At 48.7% G+C, this 23561-nt stretch overlaps 1 protein-coding gene across 4 annotated transcripts in view; it reads right to left on the bottom strand.

Annotated features, from left to right (window-relative positions):
* Positions 1-23561, bottom strand: part of LOC135240221 (bone morphogenetic protein receptor type-1B) — a 70664-nt gene that overhangs the window by 2065 nt on the left and 45038 nt on the right. For 2 of the 4 annotated variants that reach the window (XM_064309617.1, XM_064309616.1), the window contains 9 exons: positions 11135-11297; positions 8744-8846; positions 8511-8610; positions 5698-5794; positions 5037-5175; positions 4613-4805; positions 3904-4201; positions 3187-3362; positions 2437-2567 (listed from right to left, as the gene is read on the bottom strand). In XM_064309617.1, coding sequence (XP_064165687.1) covers positions 2437-2567; positions 3187-3362; positions 3904-4201; positions 4613-4805; positions 5037-5175; positions 5698-5794; positions 8511-8610; positions 8744-8846; positions 11135-11297 — 1400 coding nt within the window. The other 2 variants (XM_064309619.1, XM_064309618.1) reach the window with 2 other exon arrangements.

The raw sequence follows: 23561 nt of genomic DNA, 5'->3' as shown, positions 1-23561 counted from the left end.
AGTACCACAGCACACTAGACAGAGCCACTTAATGCCACAGGACACTGCACAGAGCCACTCAGCACCACAGTATACTACACAGAGCCACTTAGTACCACAGTAATTTACACAGAGCCACTCAGGACCACAGTACACTGCAGGGAGAGGAGGGACCAGTCAGTACTACAGTACACTACGGAGAGCCACTTAGTACCACAGTACACCAGACAGAGCCACTCAGTACCACAGCACACTAGACAGAGCCACTTAATGCCACAGGACACTGCACAGAGCCACTCAGCACCACAGTATACTACACAGAGCCACTTAGTACCACAGTAATTTACACAGAGCCACTCAGGACCACAGGAAACAACACAGAGCCACTTAGTACCACAGTATACCAGACAGAGCCACTCAGTATCACAGGACACTACACAGAGCCACTCAGTACCACAGTACACTACATAAAGACGCACGGTACCACAGGACACTAAACAGAGCCACTCAATACCACAGCACACTAGACAGAGCCACTTAATGCCACAGTAATTTACACAGAGCCACTCAGGACCACAGTAATTTACACAGAGCCACTCAGGACCACAGGAAACAACACAGAGCCACTTAGTACCACAGTACACTACACAGAGCCACTCAGGACCACAGGAAACAACACAGAGCCACTCAGTACCGCAGTACACTACACAGACCCATTTAGTACCACAGTACAGTATACAGAGACACTCAGTATCATGGTAATCTACACAGAGCTACTTAGTACAACAATACTCTAAACATGTTCACTTAGTACCGCAGTGCAATACGGAGCCTATCTGCCATAGGCAAACTGGTCTGGATCAATGGGCACTTCAGACTGGTGATGAGCGATTCAAGGGCCTTCATTATTACAGCTGTAATTGCAACGGCAGTCTGTGGACCTTGAGGCAAGTTACCGTGGATACCTGTGAAACTGGTATAAACCTGCGATAGAATTCATTCCGCCCGGGATTCACTGAAGGCTTCGCCAGACTCCTCAACTGTCATTAACGCTTGATTTGTTCTCCATTTTGTTCCTGTATTAAGCTTTGGCCTCGTTGGCTGCATGTTGGAATTGATATTTGGCAGCCTTATTAATGACTGAAACACCTCCCTTAAAGGGATATTTCACTGTGGCATAACATGAGTAATAATAATGAGTTACAAGTGCCCTCTTGGGCGCCCAGTTCCTAATTCACTTCTATTTATTCCCGGGACCTCATCGAAATTAATAGTTTTAAACCACAAACTAACTACAGAGGATTGTGGATTGATAAAAGAGAGTACTAACACCTGGTCTCAGTGATTTTGTATATCTGATGTATTTTATTGCCTTATAAAAAAGAAAAAAGATATGAAAAATAAGTTGGTTTCTTTAACTAAGCAACGCATGGCTTGCTGTATTTCTGCACAGTAGTAAATCAGAAAATAGTTTCCTATTTATAGCTAACCTGAACGGGAAAACACTTGCCTACTATTGAGTATACAAGCTGTATACAAGCTGTGCACAACTTGTATACTCAATAGGAGGCAAGTGTGCTGACTTGGACAGAGCCCAGGAATAAGAATTTTAAGAAAATGGATAAATAGTACAGCAGTGACGAGGGACTGGGGTCAAGTACCCAACGTTCTACAGAGGGGTGTTCTGGTGCTCAGTGTTCTAAAGCGGGGCGTCCCGGTGCTCAGTGTTCTAAAGCGGGGCGTCCCGGTGCTCAGTGTTCTAAAGCGGGGCGTCCCGGTGCTCAGTGTTCTAAAGCGGGGCGTCCCGGTGCTCAGTGTTCTAAAGCGAGGTGTCCCGGTGCTCAGTGTTCTAAAGCGGGGCGTTCCGGTGCTCAGTGTTCTGAAGCGGGGCGTCCCGGTGCTCAGTGTTCTAAAGCGGGGTGTTCTGGTGCTCAGTGTTCTAAAGCGGGGCGTCCCGGTGCTCAGTGTTCTAAAGCGGGGTGTCCCGGTGCTCAGTGTTCTAAAGCGGGGCGTCCCGGTGCTCAGTGTTCTAAAGCGGGGCGTCCCGGTGCTCAGTGTTCTAAAGCGGGGCGTCCCGGTGCTCAGTGTTCTAAAGCGGGGCGTCCCGGTGCTCAGTGTTCTAAAGCGGGGCGTCCCGGTGCTCAGTGTTCTAAAGCGGGGGTCCCGGTGCTCAGTGTTCTAAAGCGGGGCGTCCGGGGGTCAGTGTTCTAAAGCGGGGCGTCCCGGTGCTCAGTGTTCTAAAGCGGGGCGTCTCGGTGCTCAGTGTTCTAAAGCGGGGCGTCCCTGTGCTCAGTGTTCTAAAGCGGGGCGTCCCTGTGCTCAGTGTTCTAAAGCGGGGCGTCTCGGTGCTCAGTGTTCTAAAGCGGGGCGTCCCGGTGCTCAGTGTTCTAAAGCGGGGCGTCTCGGTGCTCAGTGTTCTAAAGCGGGGCGTCCCGGTGCTGCGTAGGGCTCCTGTACCTCGTCGCTGGTCCAGCGGTTGGGGAAAGATGGCCGCAGCCTCTTGATGCACACCACCTCCCTCATGTCCTCGTAGGACGGGTCCGTGGGCACCAGGTCGTGGTACGGCAGCTGGTACTCCTCCACGATACCTGCAGGGTGGCACAGTCATTTCCCTGGGTCAGTACACACCTGCGCCTCACTGCTCCCCTCAGCTCAGGCTCATCATCAGAACTCTCGTTAGTGGAACTCTCGTTAATGGAACTCTCATTAACAGAACTCTCGTTAATGGAACTCTCATTAACAGAACTCTTGTTCATGGAACTCTCGTTAATGGAACTCTCATTAACAGAACTCTCGTTAATGGAACTCTCGTTAACGGAACTCTCATTAATGGAACTCTCGTTGATGGTTTTAATCTTAAACAATCTGCCCAGTGGTGAGTACATGTTGTCTGAAGGACAGTAGACATATACAGGGCTGTAGCAGTTATCAAAGACTTGGTGCTGATACACCCTGGAGGAGAGCAGGCTGATATCAGCATTAGGGCTGATCAATTTCATTTCCTGTCTTTAGAGGCTTTTGGCAAAAGCAAACACTTCACTTAAAACAGAGTTTTTTTGTGAATAATTAAGCACAATGTGACACAGTCATTCCACTTGGAAGTTCCCACATCACCCATTTACGTAGCTGATCATAATGTTGACAAAGAAAGAGCAGGTAGAAATGGAAGAAAGAGGGAAGGAGGGAGGAGAGAGGGGGCAGGCGTACCTCCCGAGACGCATCGGCGGGCCATCTCCCACAGGATGAGGCCGAAGCTGTACATGTCGGCCATGATGTAGGACTGGAAGTGGCTGCGGTTCAGGCTCTCGTCCAGGACCTCGGGGGGCATGTAGCGCTTGGTCCCCACGCGCGTGTTCGGCGGGATGTCCACCTCGTTCGTGTCGCTGTGACGGGGGGAGGGGCGAGAGCGAAAACCAGACTCAGCTTCAATTTGATAATTTCTTAATTCATATTTTAATTTGCATTAGGAACACAAAACAATATGAATTACCAAAGCATATGAAATAGAAAAAAAAAGAAGACATCATTATTTATAAAACAAAAAGAAACAGAAATTACAGAAATTGCATAAAATAATACTACAATAATCCCAAAATAATAATAATATAATAATACAATGAATAGAAATACTAATTAGTCTAGGCAGGGTAGCCTAGTGGCAGATGTTCAAGAGGCAAGAGGTTGCTGGTTCGAGTCCCTGGTGGGCATACAGGGGTGCTAATGTGTCCCTGGAGAGTTGGAGGGTACCTACATGAAAGAAAATAACTGCCATTGGGCTCTTGAGCAAGGCCCTTAACCCAACCAACGGCTTCTGGAGCTTTACCCCTGTCCTCTCTCTGGCATTTCTCCATGTTCTCAAAGGGCCTTCCCTGGTTAAACAGAGGATGTATCGCATTATAAATGCCGTCGTTCCTGCTCTCTGACCTGATGAACTTGACGGCCAGCCCCAGGTCTGCGATGCAGCAGGTGCCGTTCTTCTTCACCAGGATGTTCTTGCTCTTGAGGTCGCGGTGGGCGATGGCGGGCTTGCCCTGCGTGCCGAAGATCTCCGTGTGCAGGTGGCACAGGCCGGACACGGACGAGTAGGCCAGCCGCAGCATGGCCTTGGTGTCCAGCGTGGTGGACTTGAGGTAGTCGTACAGCGAGCCGCTCTCGTGGTAGTCGGTGATCAGGTAGAGCTGCGTCCAGGAGCCCGTGCCTTTGATGTCCGCCGCTATGAAGCCTGAGAGAGAGGCAGAGGAACAGGTGAGAAACCGTGTGTGCTACAAACATACACTAAGACGTACACTCGCACACATACTCACACATATACTCATTTATTTACACATACTCACTTTCTCACTGTCCTTCTGTCTCTCTCACACACACACACACACACACTATACTCTCTTGCCTGGTCACCCTGCATCAAACAGTGTTCTCTCAGCTGTTTCTGTGCCCCACACTGTTATACATGCACTCGTACGTCTATATATGTGTGTGTGTTCGTGTGTGTGTGTGTGTGACAGAGAGTGTGCGTGTGCGTGTGTGTGTGTGTGTGTGTGTGTGTGTGTGTGTGTGTGTGCGTCTGTGTGTGTGTGTGTGTGTGCGTCTGTGTGTGTGCATGTGTGTGTGTGTGCACACGTGTCCATACCCAGGATGTTCTCGTGCCTCATCAGCACGGTCTGGTAGATCTCCGTCTCTCTGAACCAGCTGGCCTCCTCGGTGGTGAAGAACACCTTGACGGCGACCCTCTCCCCGCGCCACTTCCCCATCCACACCTCGCCGTACCGCCCCTTCCCGATCTGCTTCACCATCTGGATCTGCTTGGCGATGGTGCGCTGCACCTGGGAACAAGCCACAGCTGTGTCACACACAGTCAAGGGAGTTTCGCAAACATATATACCTGCAGTTCCTACAAATACAACATTATTCTCTACTCATTTGACTACAGACTCATAGGCATGCGAATCTGTATAATATTTTTAAAAACTTCCCAACAGGTTAAACGTGTAAGTCTCATGTGGAAAGATAAGATCTGAGCAAGCAGGTGGTCAGCTGGAGTACAGATCTCTCACCAGCAGGGGGAGCCCCGAGCCACTGCCAGAGCTCTGTGACTGCTCGATCAGGTCCTTCAAAGATTCCCCGGAGGGGATGTATGTCTCCTCGTGCTCCAGCCCAATGCTGTAGTGGGGTCGCGACTCCTGCCGTTTGTATCTACCACAGAGACGTGACAACAACCTTCAAACCACCCATCAATTTCAATTCACTTCTGCCATGGAAATCACAGTGTAAAGCAGAACCTTGGAATAAAAAAAACACTGCCATGAACTGTAATAATAATTTAAAAAAACAGCAAACGAGTTGGACAGAGGGCTGGTGGATGGCTCATCCTGTTAAGTTACTACTCTGATTTGTGGACGGGCCCCATGCTTTCCTGCACTCCCCTGAGTCTTCCTTTGAAGAGTAGGTTTTTTGGAATGTTTTTTTTCCCGAAGTTCTAAGTCAGTGTTCTAGAACTCCACTGCTTTCAGTCAACAGCAGTGATTGTGACATCAGCATTAGAATGTTCAGTTAAGAACATTCTAATCACATACTTGTTATCTCATATTGTAAAGGGTTGATATCAGAGAAAAAGGTCAATGCAAGAGGGTGTTCCAAATTGAGAAAAAAGGGAGAAGGGAAAATGAGAAGAGAAAGAGTGAGAGAGAAAGACAGAGGGGATGAGGGGGTGCTCACCTGAAGTAACAGAAGACGATGATGAGGGTGAGGACCACACTGCACACAGAGGCAGAGACAAACAGAGCCACGTGATGGATACTGCTGTCCACATAACCTGGGAGAGAGGGAGAGAGAGGGAGAGAGAAAGACAGAGAGAGAGACAGAGAGAGAGGAGATATATGTAGAGAGAGACAGGGAAAGAGGGAGATGAGAGAGATAGAGACATAAAGGGAAATGGTATCAGGATTTCGACTCCTCCCTAAACTCGTATCTTAACCATGAACACTTCCTTTCTACATCCTACCAGTGGCTAAAATCTGTCCAGAAGACCACATTTTATCAAACCCCCCCCAAATCAGCAGCATGAGCGGTGAATAAGAGGTGCAATCGGAGCCTGGATCGATCGCACCCTTCCTGGGTGTGGGTTGGGGGGGGTCATGTTTTGGTTGAGGAAATGCCTCAGCTTTCCGCGGGATTCTAGCCTTACTGTCGCTCTCTCAGCAGTAGGCCTCCCCTCTGACGGGGCCACCAAAACCCCGCCCCTGATCTCGGACCTGAAGCCCAGGCCACCCCGCCGCTATCCCACAATCCCACCAATCACCAGAGAGTACAAACACCACTGCATAGTACAGTCACTGTCTCAGTCATTCTCAGCACACACAGTACAGTCACAGTCTCAGTCATTCTCAGCACACACAGTACAGTCACAGTCTCAGTCATTCTCAGCACACACAGTACAGTCACAGTCTCAGTCATTCTCAGCACACACGGTACAGTCACAGTCTCAGTCATTCTCAGCACACACAGTACAGTCACAGTCTCAGTCATTCTCAGCACACACAGTACTGTCACAGTCTCAGTCATTCTCAGCACACACAGTACAGTCACAGTCTCAGTCATTCTCAGCACACACGGTACAGTCTCAGTCATTCTCAGCACCACAGTCGTCACAGTCCAGCATTCAGCACACACAGACGTCTCAGTCATCTCAGCCACAGAGCACACGCACGTCCATCATCTCAGCACACACAGAGCATTGCTGCATAGTCTCAGTCATTCTCAGCACACACAGTACAGTCTCAGTCTTAGTCATTCTCAGCACACACAGAGCACTGCTGCACAGTCTCAGTCATTCTCAGCACACACAGTACTGTCACAGTCTCAGTCATTCTCAGCACACACAGTACAGTCACAGTCTCAGTCATTCTCAGCACACACGGTACAGTCACAGTCTCAGTCATTCTCAGCACACACAGCACAGTCTCAGTCATTCTCAGCACACACAGAGCACTGCTGCACAGTCTCAGTCATTCTCAGCACACACAGAGCACTGCTGCACAGTCTCAGTCATTCCCAGCACACACAGTACAGTCTCAGTCTCAGTCATTCTCAGCACACACAGAGCACTGCGTGGGACAGGCACAAGCGGCCTTTCTAACATTTCATTTGTCTCCCTGAGGTTATGTAACCTAAACTGAGTATGACAGTGATAGCATTCCTCCCACTGCCACGGCACCTCACACACACACACACACACACACTCACACACACACACACACACACAGGCGTGTGTACGTGTGTGTGTGTGAGGTATGAGCCCAGAGTGGCAGGTTGGCAGTTATTTCCAGCGCGGGCTGATGCTGGAACCCAAGCTGTCCCGGGGGAGCCCCTGTCCTTTTTATTAGAGAGTGAGAGAACAAGCAGGACCCGCGGGTCCACTGCACCTGTTTATCCACAGCGCTGCCGCAGAGAGCGACCCCCTCCACTCAGCACAGAGCGTGCGGCTGCCACAGAGAGCAGCCCCCTCCACTCAGCCCCGAGCGTGCGGTTAGCAACACTTTAACCTGTCAGCACCCATCAGCCACGAGAGCAGGACGAGCCACCCCACCAATCGGGGCAGAGGACCGAGCAATACTGCTGTGAGTGTGTGAGTGTGTCTGTGCGTGTTTCTGTGTGCGTGTGAGTGTGTGTGTGTGTGAGAGAGTGTGTGTGTCTGTGTGTGTGTTTGTGTGTGTGTGTGTGTGTGTTTGTGTATGTGTGTGTTTTGAAGCAGAGTTGTGTGTGCCTGTTTTGGACGTGTTGGATGTTGTGTGGTTGGTGCTCTTAAGACAGGAAATTGTGGCCTGTGTGTGTCCTTGTGTGTGTCTGTGTGTGTGTTTGTGTGTGTGTGTGTGTGGTTCTGTGTCATTGTGATTTATTTCAGGTATCCAGGCAAGCAGCTTTAGCTCACAGAACATTCCCATAACATTAGGAACGTTTTGGGAAATGTTCCCAGCACAAACACTTGTCCAGGTTCTGGGATGCTCCTTCAATGTCACAAAGGAACATTGTAGGAACAGCCTTGGAATGTTCCTTGGTTTCATTATTCAAGGTAGAAAAGAATTTGAGGAGAGTCATTCGAGAAAGAATGTCAGCAATGTGAAACGAATCCGTAATTTAAATAGTTTAATTGGGACCATATTTAAAGTATATTTGAAACCCAGCCCCTTATCCATTTATGTTTTCCCATGACTAAATAAATAATAACTATGACAAGCTGTTGTCAGAAGCTTTGCATGCACTTTGTATCCAAACATTAGAACATTAAATATATACTAACAAAATCAGGCAAACATTCTCATCACAACATTATGTGATGCAAGAAAAATTTCAGACTTGATCTGACAATAAAGTATTATCATCATCATCATCATCATCATTTCCGTAAATCCAAATGGGGATCTCTGGAATCAAGCCAGAAAATTCTGCCATCTTAATGAACCCTGTTAGGTTAGCAGGGCACACATTAAACGCTTCTCCACCACGCTTCCCGGGCTGAAAGTGCATCTTACTGGTCTTTAGCGGGGGCAGGGTAGGGTGCAGGTCGCGGTTGCAGAAGTCCTGGTCCGTGCAGCACTCCAGCGTCCTCCTCTGGCGTGAGTTTCCCGTGTTCTGAGTCAGAGAGAGCACACGGACACGCGTGTTACGCACCCTGTCACACACGTCTCGCCTGACAGAGGTAGGGCCGACTTTAGGGCGCGGTCACCGGTCCCCATGGTAACCGTTCCCCCCAGTCCACACTCACCCTGCACTGGAACTCAAAGCCAACCAGCCCCAGGCAGCCGGACGTTAGCATGGGGACCCCGCCCTCTTCCTCCTCCACCATGGTGAAGCAATATCCATCCGTCCTGCACAGGAACCATCACCGTCATCATCTCATTCCTCATTATCATCACCATCATCATCATCATCATTGTCATATTCATCATTATCTTCATCATCTTAATCATCATCATCAGCATCCTCCTCCTCATCATCATCATCACCATCATCACCACCATCATAATCATACTCATCATCATCATGACCATCTTTATCATCATATTCCTCATCATCATCATCCTCATCATAATATTCATCATTATCATCATCTTAAACATCATCATCATCATCTTCTACATAATCTTCATCACACATTAATGACCAGAGGAGGCGCTGTTGTGCGTTTCTATTGTGCTGAGTCATGTGAGGGGATGAAATGAATGCCCCTCCCTGGGCGATGCTGAGCTCAGATCTGCATTAATTACCCCCGAGGCCTCCTGCTGCAGTGAGCTCTTACAGGAGCAGCATCTGAGCTGGACTGCAGGGTGCGTGAGAGACCCTAATGGTCCTGCCTAATAGTCCTGCTCGCACCACCCAGGAGCAGAGCTCCACTTCTACTCAACAGGAAATAGGCTGACTGAAATGGGCAAAATTATTTACAATCACAATATCTATAAATTTTGACTGTATTATAATTGCCAATGGAAAACAAAGATTTACCATGTATTGGATATGAATATGATATGGATACAATATGAGTGAATATCTGTGAGGGGTGTATTTAATCGAACTCTTTTGCAAACCGAATTGCAGGTTGACCATTGATTTTGAGTTTACGTGTGCGGTGTTCCGTTTCAGGCGTATTGAACTGTTACCATGGCTTCCGGGTGTCCTTTCGGTATCTCATGACTGCTTCAAGGTCCACTAGATTTGTGCTTTATTCTTTCAGGCCTGGGAGTATCTGAATGTTTTGAGTTTGTCTCCACATTGCTGTACTTACACCCAGACCTACTGGCCTCTCAGTGTGAGCTGAAGAAAGCAGCTTATCATTCGGTCAACGTGTATACTATCCTGACCTTTCCGGAGGGTAAAACACAAATGATGGGGTACTGATATATTGCAAGCTCCAATGTAAGTCATGTAAGTATAAGGGCATTGGTATTAGAGCCTTGGTGTTCCTAAACAATAAAATGTAATGTGGTGATGTATCTTTTCACTGGGTTAATGCAAAGATGAGCATTTGTAAACTATGGAGTATTAAACCATGCATGTATTAAAATTAAATATAAACGTGACCATAACACTGATGCAGTTTTTCTCAAGTTATCTACAAATTAGCTACTAAACATTAAATTGCTATATAGTTGTATCTGAGTGTAATTATTTTACTTATGCAGTTGTTAAGCAGTCAAGACTTTTTAACGTGTATGTCCATCGGAAAAGAGTAAAGCTACTCTTATACAATAGCGTTTTTACACTAATGTACACAAACATGTCTAAGGTTTTTCTCAGGTGTGTCTCTGGGACAGTATGCCTCAGGTGTGTCTCTGGGACAGTACCCCCCAGGGGTGTAGACCCCTGGTCTCAGGTATGCAGTAACTGCCGGTGTTGTTGATGGAGTCTACAGGGCAGTGGTGGTAGCAGTACCTGCTGGTGTTGTTGATGGAGTCTACAGGGCAGTGGTGGTAGCAGTACCTGCAGGTGTTGTTGATGGAGTCTACGGGGCAGTGGTGGTAGCTGTACCTGCAGGTGTTGTTGATGGAGTCTACAGGGCAGTGGTGGTAGCTGTACCTGCAGGTGTTGTTGATGGAGTCTACAGGGCAGTGGTGGTAGCAGTACCTGCAGGTGTTGTTGATGGAGTCTAGGGGGCAGTGGTGGTATGCAGTACCTGCAGGTGTTGTTGATGGAGTCTACGGGGCAGTGGTGGTATGCAGTACCTGCAGGTGTTGTTGATGGAGTCTACAGGACAGTGGTGGTGTGTAGTACCTGCAGGTGTTGTTGATGGAGTCTACAGGGCAGTGGTGGTAGCAGTACCTGCAGGTGTTGTTGATGGAGTCTACAGGGCAGTGGTGGTATGCAGTACCTGCAGGTGTTGTTGATGGAGTCTACAGGGCAGTGGTGGTGTGCAGTACCTGCAGGTGTTGTTGATGGAGTCTACAGGGCAGTGGTGGTGTGCAGTACCTGCAGGTGTTGTTGATGGAGTCTATGGGGCAGTGGTGGTAGCAGTACCTGCAGGTGTTGTTGATGGAGTCTACGGGGCAGTGGTGGTATGCAGTACCTGCAGGTGTTGTTGATGGAGTCTACGGGGCAGTGGTGGTAGCAGTACCTGCAGGTGTTGTTGATGGAGTCTACAGGGCAGTGGTGGTAGCAGTACCTGCAGGTGTTGTTGATGGAGTCTACGGGGCAGTGGTGGTAGCAGTGGCACCAGAGCCAGCGTGGCCTCGCCTCGGGGGCGGGGCTTCTGCTCTCCTCCCCCCCCCGCCCGCCCATCGCCATCTTCCCAGGGCTCCTCCGCAGCATGGTGTCCAGCACGTTGGCTAAAGGGGGGGGGGGGGGGGGAGGGACACAGGGGACAGGTAAGGCCAGGTGGAACAGTCATAATAACAGAGGGATTTGAGCTGAATCCGAAGGATAAGTCTGATACAAACATCTTGTAGAAGTGTATCTGAACCTGAATACAACATCTGAAACAGTCCAGATAATGCACCGTATACATAGACTCTTTCTTCCAGAAGTCAACCGATGACATGTGGAAGGCATTTACAAGATAAGATTAGTGGTTAAAGTGAGCAATTGGACAGAAAATAAAACAACTGTTAATTTGCTGCACCCAACAAAAAAACGCACTGAGAGAGAGATTCTTTAAATAGCAGCGCAGCACAGATAAGCAGATGCACATAACGTTCTGGGTTGAATGCAGATACAGATAGCATTGTCTCTGCACACTCCCCAGTGCGAGGTCACATGACCAGGGCAAATAGTGAGGATCAGCACCGGAAGACATAACATCAGGGGAGAAGCAGCTATCATCGGCCCGATAAAATTACAGTCAGGCTGGGCGAGAGAGACTGAATGGCCTCAAAGATTCCAATGTTCGCATGTCCCTATGATGTAAAAAAAACAGATTGAAAAGCCCAAGGACACAGTTATCAGTCAGTACTCCTCACACACTTTATTACATTGCTGGGATTCAGCAGACGCTCTTGTGTCGCATAGCTGGGTGTATACTGAACCAATTCACGTCAAGTACTCTGCTCAAGCTACAACGGTTCAGCAAGTTACAAACCCAGGTTACAAGCCCAGTTCCCTACCCACTAAACCGCACGCCTACCTGTAAAATACACTGTTATACACTCGCATTAACCATTATCACTAGTGGAGCCCGAATGCATCTTCCTAAAACAACTGAAAAGACAAAAGTTGCCAAGATGGAGCTGTAGTGTTTAAAGAAATGATCAGCAGAACCAGGTTCATAAACCATGTGCAGACAACTGCGAAAACACAACACAACTGGTGGTTAACTCTCTGAGGAGGAGGACATCTACCACTGCGACCAAACTGCTCTCCATTTGTGACCCTGCACCCAAAAGGGTTAATGCTGAGGGGGCCCTAAGAGAGCGCTGCCTCTGAGTTATGTTAATAAACCCCAGCAATGTACTTCAGCTCCGATTCAGAGGAAAACCCTTCCTGCCCCCAGCCTGTTTCCAGGCCCACGCAGTCTGATCTTTAGGGGTGTAGGAGGAAAACATGGCTTTCAGCTCTGCATCAGAAGCACATCAGAACCAGACACAGCACTGCAGTGACATCATAATGGGACTGAAGCTCATCACTGCAGTGACATCATAATGGGACTGAAGCTCATCACTGCAGTGACATCATAATGGGACTGAAGCTCATCACCGCAGTGACATCATAATGGGACTGAAGCTCATCACTGCAGCGACATCATAATGGGACTGAAACTCATAACTGCAGTGATATTATAATGGGACTGAAGCTCATGACTAATACAATAATACAATGATATTATAATGTGCACGCACGCACACATTCGCATTCACACACACACACACACACACACACAAGGTAATTCACAGACAGTCACCTCATAATAACCACTTCAAACAAGTGCAAACAGAGCAGCAGATATTCAGAAAGGCAAATTATGATTATATATAATTACTCATATTTCATACACATTCAGCCCTGGTGAGATGACCTTTCTGTAGAGACTGCTCAAATATAAAGCAACATCCATGAGCCTTTTTTAATGAATTAATCTGTTGCATTTTTAATGCACTGGTTTTTAACAGAGAAAAACTAGACACAGAAGAAAGATAAATGAGGAGCAGAGGTTATTACATCCTTTGGTGAAATTTTACATAAATTTACATAAAACTGAAACTCAGGGAAACCGAAGCTATTATTTAATCAGAAACAGGAACATAAAACTGTTGCCCTGACAGTTCGTTTGTCGCTATAATCAACGCTTATATCGCACATTGTACTTACGAAAGCAGCATCGTTCACGCGACTGAATCTCTGAAAGGTCATTGGCCGAGGCCTCTCTGTCTCTGTTTGTAAAACGAGTCTAAACTCGTCCTGTTCTGCCACCTCGAGCCACAATTATTCCCCCTTTTTTTAAAAAACAAAAGCCGAGCGATCAGCTTTCCTCCCACAATCGGCAGGAAGTAACCCCGAGTCGGCTCTTTCCAACCAGCACGTAACTGCAATCTGACACCAGCTGAAGGGGCGTAAGGGTACGATGCACAAAAAACAAATAAACAAATAAAAATCCCCAGTTGCGTGTTCTACGTGCCTTCAGGTGATCTCTTCTGAGGAAATATTACATACTGAAGAACACGCAGGTAACTGAAACACTTTGGTAAGAGAAATTGATTTGCAGTGAGCAAATTTTGGCAACTAATATTATATATTTTTTGGAAGCCCGCACACAGACATGTTCACAGCTCAGTTATACTTTGAGCAAAATGCTAAATTACCCAGAACCCCTCCTTCTCACCCAAGGTCCCGCCTTTTTGCCCAGAACCCCGCCTTCTCACCCAGGGCCCCACCCTCTCACCTTCCTTTGAAAGTAGAAGTATCAGAAGGTGCTTTGGAGGGGCCCCCAATTTATTTTTTTGCCAAGGGCCTCCAAGAGTCTAGGGCCAGCTCTGTGCTCCCTTTAAAATGATTAGAAGCAGGTGATGTGGAAGTTGTGTGGCCTTGTGCTCTGGAGGAGTGAATGTAATGCAAAGACGTTTGCGACTCCAATTATTGACTTAACAAAAATCTCATTTTTGACTAACTACTAAAGTAAATAATGCTTTGTAAAGATTTGCTAAATAATAAACACTCATCCATCATTTCCACCTCATACTCGTCTGGTTAGTCGCATCCTACTGCCAGGCTCGTCACTAGTGGGGGGGGGGATGTGGTGACGAGGGGCCCACAGCTTGGAGGGTCCCACAAATAAAAAAAAGGAAAACATTTTTATCAAAAAAAGGGGGGCAATATTGTTTCAGGGGGGCCCAGAATTCCGAGCGGCGCCCCCTGCCTACAGCATGTGCAGAGGCGGGAAGCAGGACTGGCGGAAGACATCGCAGAGCCCAGACAGACAGCCCTCTTTCCCCAGCAGTCCTGCGGTTTCACGGTGCTAGGATAAAAAGCCGCCACAACAGATGGCCTCCCTGGCAAATAAACGAAGCCGGTAATCTATCAGCTGGGGCGGTAGACGGGATTCGCCGCGGTGCAAACCTGATCCGAAATCCAGGAGAATGAGGCGCGGCCGGTCACTGCCGGAGACACCGGGAGCTCCCAGCCAGCAAGCCGGTGCTGTGGGAGCGAAACACAGGGGCATCGATCGCGAGGGCGTCCCACAACAGTGCGGACGCACCACCGGAAGATGCAGGGGCGGATAGTACCGGCGAGCGAGCCGGATGCACGGAGGATCGGGATGACTGGAAACGCCGCCGGAGGGCTCGTCTGAGGACGACCTAGAGAAGCGTCGCGGAGCGAGCGGTCGAGGGAGAGAGAGAGGGGGCTCGCAGGCCCCTGCGGACACAGAGCCGATCGGGGCAGAGCGGAGAGGAGATCGATCGGCATCTCGCGTCCTGACGGAGCGCTACGCGACCAGCTCAGCGCTAGCAGGCCTCTGATTCAGCGTACGGCTCACCCACCCAGCCAGGAGCATCCATTCCCTCCACCAGCGAGCTGTCACTGCAGCCCAGCCGTGAGCATCCACTCCCTCCACCAGCGAGCTGTCACTGCAGCCCAAACACTGCACAGCTGCACTGGGTAGAGAGTGTCTTATGGCCACTACAATAATACAAAAAATCTATAAATAAATGCACTTTTATACTGATTAGGGCATTGTTGTTGGATGGATAAATCATCAGCAGTGTCTGCTCACTGACGCAGCCCAAGCAGCTATTAGCGGTTCCTCTGTCTGCTCACTGAAAACACTGAAAAGGCATCCACAGAACTGCACCAGCACTCAAATATGCATCAGTTATGTAACAAAATACCGCGTATAAATATCGCCTTAAAACGTGCATTTCTTCCCACGGAAAGCCATTTGGAAAGGGTATTAGTGTTACTAACGCTGAGAAGAAAAAAAACTCAAGCTCAAGAACTTGATAGGAAAATGCACATCGAGAGAGAGACTGCAGATCCTGAATTAATACTGACCAGTGTGGAGCAGCGATTGATTTTGTCTCTCCAGTCCTCAGACCGTCTACGTCCGCGTTTAAAAATAGCAGATAAAGAGTGTTAGGCAATCTCCGGGCTGTGCCATCCATCTCCCCGCCCGTGCACGGGATAGCTCCACAGTCACAGAGCAGAGCTCCTTACAGACGTCTTTTACTGCAGACAGGCACAGCGCTGCTGATCTATGGGAGTTATTACGCCCGTAGAGCACACAGGAACACGTCTGTTCAGCTCCAGAGACAGAGGAGAGAGGGGAGAGTGAGATCTTACTCCAGGTGGGGGCTGTAAATCAAGCCTTCAGGGGCAGAAGGGCAGGGAAAGACCCCAGCGATGCACCTTGACCTCCTTTTGGGTTTGCAGGAGAGTTCTGACAGCTTCATACATCACCCCCCCGCCCCCCCACGTCCGCACATCAAAGATCAGGCTGCGCCGTCCACAAACAGGGGTTACGCGGAGCGGGGGACCAACAAAGGGCCTGTCGCAGGCACAGCCGTTTCATCTGCCCGTCAGGCCCAGGCGCCAAAGAGGGATCCCGCTGAATGCACCGCCCACGGCCAGCGCCCAAAGAGGGACCCGCTGAATGCACCGACCCACCCGGCCCAGCGCCAAGGGGTCCTCTGAACAAGCACCGTCAACTCAGCACCTCAAAGGGCCCTCTGAAGCACCCGCCCCCGAGCACCGGGCCAGCTCTGAAGCCGCCCACACGGCCCAGGCTCAAAGACGGGGCCGTCTGAACAAGGAGGGGCTACACTCAGAGAGGGGCAACAAAGGGCCTGTCGCAGGCACAGCCGTTTCATCTGCCCCCGTCCGGCCCAGCGCCTCAAAGAGGGACCCGTCTGAATGCACCCGTCCCACCCGGCTCAGCGCCTCAAAGAGGGACCCGTCTGAATGCACCCGCCCCACCCGGCCCAGCGCCTCAAAGAGGGACCCGTCTGAAAACACCCGTCCCAGAGCTTTAAAGAGGGTCCCATCTGAAGACTGTTCCTCTGAGAGGCGGGGCTAATGCTCTGAGAGGCGGGGCTAGTGCTCTGAGAGACGGGGCTAGCGCTCTGAGAGGAGGGGCTAGAGCTCTGAGAGGAGGGGCTAACACTCTGAGAGGAGGGGCTAGCGCTCTGAGAGGTGGGGATAACACTCGGAGAGGCGGGGCTAGCGCTCTGAGAGGTGGGGGTAACACTCGGAGAGGCGGGGCTAGCGCTCTGAGAGGCGGGGCTAGCGCTCTGAGAGGCGGGGCTAGCGCTCTGAGAGGAGGGGCTAGTGCTCTGAGAGGCGGGGCTAGTGCTCTGAGAGGCGGGGCTACCGCTCTGAGAGGCGGGGCTCCACAACGAATTCCCGACAGATTTACGGCACCCAGTTTGGTATTACACCTCAATCTCGGGCCCCTCTTTAGTCACACTGTAGGCCTCTGCTCCGCCCACCTCCACTCTGAGGTCACACCGTTTCCCTGTCATACGGGTGACCGGGCAGCCTGAGCACACATCCTCTTTGTCCCAGACATTTCTTCTTTTTAGGACCAAACATAACCGTCCAGGTGGGATTCCTAAATTCCTAAGTATGTCCGGTCCGGTTTGGTTTTGCTAGTTCCATAAACTGTTTATAACAAAGAAATGCTGAGTACTATGCTCATAATGCCCACCTAGCCCTGTCCTCTTTTTTAAAAATCCAATATCTGGTCACCCTATGACCAGGTGCCATTTAAAAACACCCTTACTGCCCACTAATACACATCACAGCAGCAGTACGGTGCTGTGCAATATCTCGGCAGAACTGGGAGGAGGTACGGTTGTAAAACCAGAACGGAAAGAGAGGAGGGTGCGGACGCGGGCTCAGGTTACACCGGCTAAATCCGGCTAATGCGCCGATTTGTCACACAGTGAAAGGACCATCATTATGCTGTTTGCTTATTATTTATTATGCCATTTCATTACAGGAGAGCAGACATTGTACCCTCCTTTGATGATTGATTCATATTGCTTTATTCAGGCAGGTAGGAAACAGAGACAGTAACAGACAGCGCACCTCAGAAGGTACCAGGGCAGAGGTTCGAAACACTGTCAGCCTGGGGGAATTCCCTTCGGGCCGTCCTACTTACTGCCTCCCACGCCCAGTTTCTACAGTGTTGTTCTGTCATACAATGCTTTGCACTGTGACCCAAAGCTCCCACTGAATAATATCTACGTTCATAGTGAAGTGCATATGACTATTAAGCAAGCACGCTACTGTATATAATAAGCGTGATGACTCAACAGTGTTAGGGAGAATATTATTTAACGTAACGGTCGCGTACGGAGACGCCCACGTGAAGCCAGACGATGGGGCAGAGCCCCACCACACACGTGTGTGAGCCGTGGCATAGAATCTACAGCATCAGGAATTACACAGGGGGACCACACGCTGCTCTTCCACACCATACCGTACACCATGACCATCTCATTTTGTGATGCACTCATAAGCACTGCTGGATATTGCTTGTGATTGTTTGAGATCTCCCATGCCTCTTAACAAAGTTCTGTTGAAATTTTTGGTTCTGTACTGGTCTGTCTCCGTGGTGAAAAAAAAATGAAATGTTGTTTATCCCACCCATTAGAGAGAATTTATGTGTATGCTCCCAGTACCGTTTGTTTAAATTATCTACACAGTTTATAATAAAAAACTGATTTGAATAGAAAATATTGATGTGTTGTAAACACCACGAGCACAGAAAAGTTGATTTGAAAGCGCTGGATGTGCACTGGTCTAAGCAGATGGTGGGTTCTGTGTGCTGTCTGGCTGACGTGCAGTAATCAGGCCGGCTGAGATTACCAGAGCACAGAAATGAAACCGTATCCTTGTGTTGTGAGCGCGCTCAGTGGACTCTGCCTGTGGCCGGTGAGAAAGCCTTTCTTCCACACCATACATGGAGCCGCAGTGCAACACCCATCCCCCGAGCTCTCTCTCTCTCACACTCACACAAAAAACCGACACACGCACACGGGACGCACACCACACACACACACACACACACACACACGCACTCATATACGCACGCACACACACTCACAACATACACACACACTACACACTACCACCACAACGGACAACACAAACGCACACACACACAAAAACACACACACACACACACACTCACACAGACACACGCGCACACACACACTCACACAGACACACGCACACACACACTCACACACACACACACACACACACAGAGGGATCTCAGCTAAAGCCCATCACCCCACAGTGTCTGCACACCTGCTGCATATTCATCACTTCCTACAGAGACTGGCTGACCGCGCCAGTTCCCACAATGCCTCAGTCCTCCAGCTGTGCTCCATGCAAAACCCTCTTAAGATATGACCCCCAAACAATCAGAAGCACCAGAATGTTCTAATGTCAGCTTTAGCTGACTCCTCAAACGTAGAGCTATGACAAAAAAAACTGTGGCCATCGAGGTCCTGAGTTTTTGGATATGCAGTCAAATCAGCAGGTCAATAACACTTACAGAAGCAGATGACTTTAGTTTACAACCAGAAGCTTCTACTGGCATGAGTAATTCAAGAACTGAGAACTGTAAACCCTGTGGACCTCATTGGCAGGGTCTGCTCACAGGTAAACAGGAAGTGAGTGGGTCAAAAGGCCAGAGAGCAGTTCCTGTTAATCGTTCAGAAGGCCGCGATCAATTCTGGTGAGCTAGCAGGGACACTACTGATTTTGAGAGGTTTTCAAGTGTTTCTCAAGAAATAGCTAACGAGGAAGTGCTCAGCAAGGACAGAAAGCAGATGTTAGTCAACAGTAAATACATTCGCGTGGAGACCAGAAGATAAGATCAGTAAGCACTCCATGGATAAATGAGCGGGGATGTATTTTTTGTAAACGCATCCCTCATAAGAGAGGCGATGGTCCCTAAACCTATTACCCAGTATGAAGTCTAAATATTACAGATGCTTCTGGACAGTGAACCAAAACTGAGCTTTCTATCTGAGCAGCGTGAAGGATAATGAGGGGATGTTGGGTCAGAGAGTGATGGCCCTACTGCCTCTGCTCTGACATAACGGTGCACTGCTACAAGTCTTGGAAGCATATATTTGTCCTCCAAATGCTGGGGTGTGAAACAATTCTGTGCAAAAACAATTTTATCCAGAGGAGACAAAGTATAAACTAGCCTTTAGAAGACAACTCTATACTGCTGACAGAATCAGGCTAAAGCAACATTGGGCTGGACATGGCACAGAGTGCTACTTTCAGTTTCTAAACATGTCGCTTTTTAAAATTTACTCAAAACTAAAAACAAAATGTAATTTTTAAAGTCCTTTTTGTTGGTTTGCTTATGACAGCAGCGGTTTTGGACCGTGAGGTAAACTAGTGATTTTACTCATCACACCCATTCCGCTTTTTTTCTCCCTCAAATTTAGCCAATGTGAACAAAAACCCAAGAGACCTCTTTTAGGCCCGTTAAAAATGGCCAAAAATAATTGGCTACGACACGTGCTAAATATGCTACATGGCTAACGTAATGGAGCTGAGCATCAGTGGAGTTAAGTGTTCCGTTGAGTGTACTGAACGCGAATAACCTTTTCAGTTATAATTGGACAGATTGTATGACAGAAAGAAAACGTGTTAACAGGGAGGTACACTGCAAATTTAGAGCCAGAGTATCACGCGAATAGCACGAGATCCTTCGGGCTTAAACAAAGGAAGGGCAGGTATATATAAAGCAGCACCAGATCCCAGTACAGGGAGGCGCTTGATTAAAACACACACGGGTCGAAAGAAACAAGAGTAGATTCGCATTTCCTACATCAAGGGCAGCGAGCCGAGCGCATGTGAAGTCTCTGGTCTTATTTAGCCTCAGCCGGACTGCACAGTTAGACTGATTATTACGAGTCCAAGCATAAATAACCAGAATGATTAAACGTTCAGTCCTCCAGCCTTACGGTCAACTGCTCTCATTAACATTACACGGCTACGGTCATTAACATTACACGGCTGGATCTGTTTCCAAACACATCTGAGCGCAATTGTGTTTGAACAAGTGTGTGATATTGTACAGCCTCTGTTCCATATTTTCTTTCATTATTTTTTTCCCTTCTTCTTCTCATTTTTTCCTCTATTTGGTCGTTCTTTTGTAATTTTCATCCACTACCAACCATCATGTATCCCTTTGTACAATTCCCCAGACTGTATCTCAGGGAATCTTTCCTAGGGCTCAGTAATGTAAATGTGAATTGTACTTTCTTTAAAAATTGCAATAAAACACTAATCATAAAAAACATCAAATTTATCCCCATTTAGCTCTCTCTGTTCCAGAGCAGGTTACGGAACATTTTTACATAGAATAAACTTTTATAGTTGGGATATTTACTGAAGCAAAAACCAGAAACATCTCTGGCACGCCATGAGTAGAGTTACCTTCCTGTGAAACAGAACGCACACAAGGGCGTTCTTTAACGGCAGCACATGCCACAGGCTAATTTGAACCTCTCAGTTTGTGATTAAAATTCCAGGGGTGAGTTCTGGGCAGCCTTCTCTGCTCTTCAATAAACACTTCATCCTTCTGCCACCCTGGGCTGATCCTCCTCCGTGCTACCATCAACCCCTACTTTCACCCCTCCCTTCCTTATTCCAACTCTCTTCTTCCTGTTACTTAGCCCCGCCCCCTCTCCTTAGCCCCACCCCCTCTCCTTAGCCCCGCCCCCTCTCCTCTCCGTGTGATCTGCAGAGCTGAAGGACCAGCTGGTCTCACTCAGTGTGTCCGTGAGGCGAAAGCTCTGGTAATCCAGTGGTGTGGGTTACAGGAAGAGGTGGTTGCGACACAGCCCCCCTCCCCCCCCCATCCCCCATGCCCCCACCTTGTTCCAGAACCCACAGGTGCAGCTTTAAATCCCCGGCCTCCTCACACACCCCCCCCCCCCCCCAGCCCCACGCCCCGTCCGTCCTGCGGAGCCGCACCCCGGACCGGAGATCAGGTTCTGCAGGAGGAACACGATCCGCGTCCCGACAGGAAGCCACGGGACCACGCTGCGCAGGAAACAGTTCTCTCTCCGCCCTCGTCCCTTTTCTCCCTCTCTCTCTCCTCCTGACCTCCTCCTGAGTCTTTCCTTTAATGCACCAATGCAAGGGGACTAACAGGTAAACATCAGAAATATATCACTTTTTTACATTTCCCTTTTTTCATCGCTGAGCACAATGAACGATGTGCCTGTTCCAGCTGTGGCTGTGGATTTATGTATTCGCTGAGCTCTCATTTCTGAATCAGTCTTTCCCTCCCCCTGCCTCAATGACATTTATTCTATTCGTGAAACGCTTCCATCCTCTACCTTGAGTTTCATTCTTCACTGAGTGTTGCAGATTCCTCAGTACAAATGCAGTTATTTTGCCTGTAAAGCAGCTTCATAATGAGCAGCTAGAAAGACGTTCCCCATCAGAAACCTTCTCATTTTATGAAGCACTCAGCGCTAAGAAGAGCGCTTCGCGATCTTGTGATGATGTAAAGCATCCCTGAAGAGCACTCATCTGCTCCCTCTCCATCTGTAGCATTTCTGTCAGGGGGAACAGAGTGAGCTCTAAGAGTTTGGTGGCCTTAAAACAAGAATTAAGCAAAGCAATTAATACAGTAGCGTTACACAATCGCGAGGATTGAAAGAGCCAATCGGCGTATGATTTTATCAAGAAGTAAACTACATGGGTTAAACTGACATAAGACCCGAAAGGGCAGCTGGACAGTGCAGATCAGATAACCTCCGTCCGCAGTCACTCGGGGAACTGATCCGGTTCCTCGTGAGTAAGCAGGCCCTCGCCGCTGCCTCTCTGTAGCTCTCTCTCTCTCTCTCTCCTCTCTCTCTCTCCTCTCTCTCTTCTCACCTTCTCTCCTCTCTCTCTTTCTCTCTCCTCTCTCTCTCTCTCTCTCTCTCTCCGTCTCTCTCTCTCTCTCTCTCTCTCTCTCTCTCTCGGGCCGCGTGGTATCTGGATTCGAGCGAAGCGGAGCGGGGAGTTGTTGTTGGCAGCGACGTGCTCGGCGTAAGTGCTCGAGTCGAAACATCTGGTTCTCCGCAGGGCGGGGTGCATCGCGCCGAAAGGGAGCTCTGCCCTCCCCTCTTCACGGGACTGAAGAAACACGGCGGTTACGGTGGGGGGGGTGGGGGGGGGGGGTTCGATCCGGGAGAAACGCGCCAGCGCCTCTTAACTTAACTTGACCGCGGTCCCGCGCCGGACAAACGCTTGGACCGCGTGGCGGTGACATCACCGGCCTCCCGGCCAGAGCCGCGACGCGGCCTGGCAAACCGCCGTCGCCCTCGGCAACCGGCGCTGACGCAGCGAAAGGAGACGAGAACATCGCCGCCCGGTCCTGCAAGACAAGCGTCGGGTTTCATCCGCCATTTCCGCCCGCGTCTCGCGTGTTGGCTGGACGTGCGTGGAGACCGCCAGTAAATCTGCGCTAATTTGCCGATGCAATAATATTTTTTTTGTAAGGTTGATATTTTTGACTTTTGACTTTTTTAATAAATAGCCCAGTTTAAGATTGTGCAGTAACCTCACAGAAAGACACTGCAGGGTGACGTTATAATCCACCCGAATAAATGTTTTGCTTTCTGGTGCTAGGAGGACAGAGCGACTGCACTGGACAGTATACTGATTCACACAGCAGTTCATTTAAATGAAATATCATTATTTAAAACAGTGAGTGATTCACAGAGTGAAAGGTAACTCACTGAACTTGTCTTGGCGTCAAATTAAAAAATTTCCTTAAGTTCACTTAAGTTTAAGTGTCTCAGCTCATAAACATAAACTGTCAAAACATGACTAGAATATTAATGAAAGCATTTTTGAGGACAGTAAGTGACTAAAGAAGGTTGTTCTCATGATATTTTCCACATGATAGACTGACTATGAACAATCAGATTAAAAATGAATGACCTTGTTCATGATTCCGAGTGTGCATTTCTTCAATAAACGGGGTACCAGATGCATCTTAAAATGGAAAACATATATTAAAAAGGGGAAAGTATTCCAGAAAAGGTGAGGTTACAATGTTTCTAAAAGATACAAAGCGTGGATTTTCCTAATTTCATAAAGTAAAAAGAAGAATTGTCCAAGAACATGTT

Source organism: Anguilla rostrata, chromosome 14, assembly GCF_018555375.3.
Source record: "Anguilla rostrata isolate EN2019 chromosome 14, ASM1855537v3, whole genome shotgun sequence".
Classification (NCBI taxonomy): Eukaryota; Metazoa; Chordata; class Actinopteri; order Anguilliformes; family Anguillidae; genus Anguilla; species Anguilla rostrata.
The sequence above is the reverse complement of the archived record's forward strand: the minus strand, read 5'-3'. Positions and strand labels throughout refer to the sequence as shown.